This window comes from Myotis davidii, unplaced genomic scaffold (genome assembly GCF_000327345.1).
Source record: "Myotis davidii unplaced genomic scaffold, ASM32734v1 scaffold211, whole genome shotgun sequence".
Taxonomy (NCBI): Eukaryota; Metazoa; Chordata; class Mammalia; order Chiroptera; family Vespertilionidae; genus Myotis; species Myotis davidii.
In genome coordinates, this window is record NW_006282523.1 from 535,887 (window position 1) to 539,335 (window position 3,449).

At 60.5% G+C, this 3,449-nt stretch overlaps 1 protein-coding gene across 1 annotated transcript in view; it reads left to right on the forward strand.

Annotated features, from left to right (window-relative positions):
* RPTOR (regulatory associated protein of MTOR, complex 1) overlaps positions 1–3,449 on the forward strand; it is a gene marked incomplete at its 5' end in the record, with an annotated part of 106,061 nt that overhangs the window by 38,405 nt on the left and 64,207 nt on the right. Inside the window, one exon of the mRNA XM_015559764.1 lies at positions 2,296–2,454. Coding sequence (XP_015415250.1) covers positions 2,296–2,454 — 159 coding nt within the window. The remainder of the gene's footprint in view (positions 1–2,295; positions 2,455–3,449) is intronic.

Here is a 3,449-nt window from a genome sequence, read left to right on the forward strand (position 1 = left end):
TAATTAATCACTTTAACTATGAACAATCATGCTTAAGCTACATAATCTTTACTCCCTGGAATGGAGATAAGAAACGCCCTAACCTTTGCAATAGAAATGGACAGGATTAAAATCAACTGGTATAAATACAGATGTAACAAGACAATAAACACCAGAACTTCGCTGGAGATCCAGACCAGAATTTGGCTGGAGATTGTGGCTAGAGAGCCTGGCTAGGCTGCGGATCAAGTGAACGCTGCCGTCGTGTCATTCCTTCTTCGTCGACTCCGTCCACACCTTTGGGGACCCCTGGACCTGCTGGGGCTGGACCCCGGCACTTTCTGTCGATGTTCCGTGTGCAGAGCGGCCGCCTGGGGACTGTGGGAGCGGGTTCTGTGGTCCGAGGACTGCAGTTGCTCTGTATTTCGGCCAGAGCCTCGAACGTGCTGAGCGAGCTCAGAACAGTGTTTTAAGTGTCAGATGTCACTTCCTGCGCCGTTTTGTGAAGGGCAGGCTGGTGTCGATGACAGAAAGAGGTCCTGCAGCCCTGCAGTGTGCTGGGCGGCTCACTCAGTGCCTGTGTCTCTGCACACCCCAGTGGGGGCTGGAGCCAAAGCCACCTCCCAGACGCCCTTGCAGCTAGGCCCGCTAACCAGCGCTTATGCAGGCAGCGTCTGTCGCCGGTTCCTGGAGAGGGCGAGGTTGGGAGCTGCCTGGTCTGCTGGCACACGGTTTCTGGCAGCTCGGCCTGTGTTCTGCCCCCGTGGTCCTGCCCAGGGCTCTGACCCCTGCTCATCCTGGGGCAGGAGGACGCTGCGGGCAGCGGGGCAGACTTCCTCGGCTCCTTCTGTGCCGCCTCCTCCCCTCTCATTCCTTTATTCTCCTCTGCTGCCTCCCCTGAAATTCCATGCACAGGTTTTATGACGTTTGGGCTCTGGACCTCAAGGCGTGATGCCTGGCACAATGGGCAGCATCTCAGACGCGCTGTCGTTCCCGCCCGGCTCACGTGGTCGTAAATCCCAACAGGTCGCAGCTCCTGCCACTCGCCCTCAGCTCGGGGCCATTGCCCAGGCCTCCGCTCCCACGCAGCCTCGGCCGTGCGCTGACATTCAATTTACTGCTGCTCATTTCAGAGCCTTAAAAATATTAATTAATTCCCACGGAGCCCAGGAGGCACATTCCTGATCTCCGCAGCGCCTCTCGCACCGGCCCGTTAACGCGTCCTTTCGGGCGCTCAGTAAGGAAACAGGCTGTTGTCTCAGCCGCCCGCAGTGGAGACCTTCGCGGAGCCACGGTCCCCATTTCACTGCCGTCCCTGAGTGGTGTGGCCCGTGGCCAGGGGAGCACTCGTGTTCAGGGTGTGCCCCGGAGGCCGCGCCAGGCAGGCCAGGGCTGGACTTCCCTGCAGGGCGGGGGGCCTCAGGCCGAGCGCCAGCAGCATGTGGACTGGGCAGTGGGCTCCGATACCCGGAGCTGAAGCCTGGGGGGGCCAGCCAGCCCCTGGGTTCTGTTTGGGCCCTTTTCCCTGCTGCCCCTTCTCGGGCCCTGGAAGCTGCTCCCCCAGCGCTCCCCGCTCCTGGTTGAGGCCGCAGGGGAGACATCTTCAGTGGGTGGGGTAGATTCGCGTCTGCACTGCTCTCGGCTGCTCTCACACCGGGGGGAGGGCCTTGGTTTGGGGCGGCTCTGCTCAGTGTCAGCCGTGTTTCTGAGGTCACACACCCCGGCCCTCCGAGGGGCGCTCTGGGGAGTGGCTGGAGAGCCACCGGGTCCATGAACTGGGCTTCCCTCCAGGGTGACCCCTGTTGCTGTTCTTGGTAGTAGTAAGAGTGCTGGTGGTTCTCTGGTGCCCACAGGAAAATGAATGGGAATTCAGACCCTTTTATGCCCTGTTAACGTTACTCTGTGTTCAGCCTCCCATCTTCCCGCTCCCTCCAGGAGCCGCCCGTGTGTCCTGGCCCTTCGCGCCGGGGCCAGTGCAGCCAGAGCCGGCTCAGCGGGGCGCCCGCCCTGGGCCCATGGTGCGGCTCACGGTGCTGGCGTGCTCCTCTGCGCCCTGGAGTCAACGCTTTTTAAAGAGTGCCCGTCACCGTGCCTGGGTGTTTGTTGTCACTCACACGCAGACCCACGTGGCGGCCGCGCTGGAGGAATGAGAAGCATCTAAATCCGGGCGGCACCGGTCACGCGCGGCGGCTGGGCGTTTGGCTGAAACAGACTCGGGCCACTTTCTGGCCACGCGGTGCTTCCGTGCAGGCTCGGAGGGGGGCCGTCTGGGGCTCCCGCAAACCAGTTACGTCTGTGCATCTCCTCCTGCGACAGGCGCGGTACAAGCAGAGCCTCGACCCGACCGTGGACGAGGTGAAGAAGCTGTGCACGTCGCTGCGCCGGAACGCCAAGGAGGAGCGGGTCCTCTTCCACTACAACGGCCACGGGGTGCCCCGGCCCACAGTCAACGGGGAGATCTGGGTCTTCAACAAGGTGAGCGCAGGCCGCGGCGGACACATCGGGGAGCTGGAGTGCCCCCAGCACGCGGCCCAGCCCTGCCCCAGGGCCAGCTCCTGCCAGGCTCCTGGTAGGAAGGCTCCTGGCTGGGCATTTTTCTGTGAGGGGCATGGGGCTGTTCAGGCTTCCTGTTTCTTTCTGGGTCGCTTTTGGTAAGTTGCATTTTTAAGGCATTTTCCATCTAATTTGACTTTTTAAAAGTTTGGATGAAATGGTTGCTGTGTCCCTCCCTTTTCGGTGCCTGTAGGGCCCGTGCTGATTGAAGCGTGGTGACTGTCTTTTTATTCTCTCTCCAGCTAGAGGCCCGCCCACTTTACCCATCTTTGAAAAACACAACAAATTTTGGCAACGCTAACTTTCTCTACCAGCTGTTCCCGCTCTCACGCTTCATCCTCTTTATCTCCTCCCTTCTGTTTCCTTCAGTGTAACTGCTCATTGTCCAGCTTCTTCAGGAGGAATTCGGATCTTAGCCGTAGCCTTTCTTCCTTTCTCAGAAGGACCCACGGCTGTGCCTTTTCCTGCAAGCACAGCTCTGGGCAGGTTGCAGCCCGTCCGGCTTTCCCTTTGTCCTGGTCCAGCTGTTTGTGCTTTCCCGGGACCTCTTTGTTGACACGCATGTTATTTAATCTCCAAATACCGGAGGGTTTCCCGCTTCCCTGACACATGCCGCGATCAGAGGCTGTGCTCCAGCCGCTCAGAGGGCCATGCCCCTGAGGAGGAGGCTCGCCCGGCCAGTGGGGCACGCGTGTGGCTCAGCCCGGGGATGGGTGCGTCCAGTCCTTCTGTTATCAGCACGGACCTTCCTGTTAGAAAACACGTAACTGCCGTGTGGAGTCTTCTCTGGGGAGGTGCTTACCTAGCGGCGCTGCCCGGGGGTTGTTCAGACCCGGGGCCAGGACTGTGGTGTGGTCCCTGGTCCCGCTGCGAGCGGAGCTCCGTGTCCAGCGCGTGCGCATTCGGGGAGGGTCCTG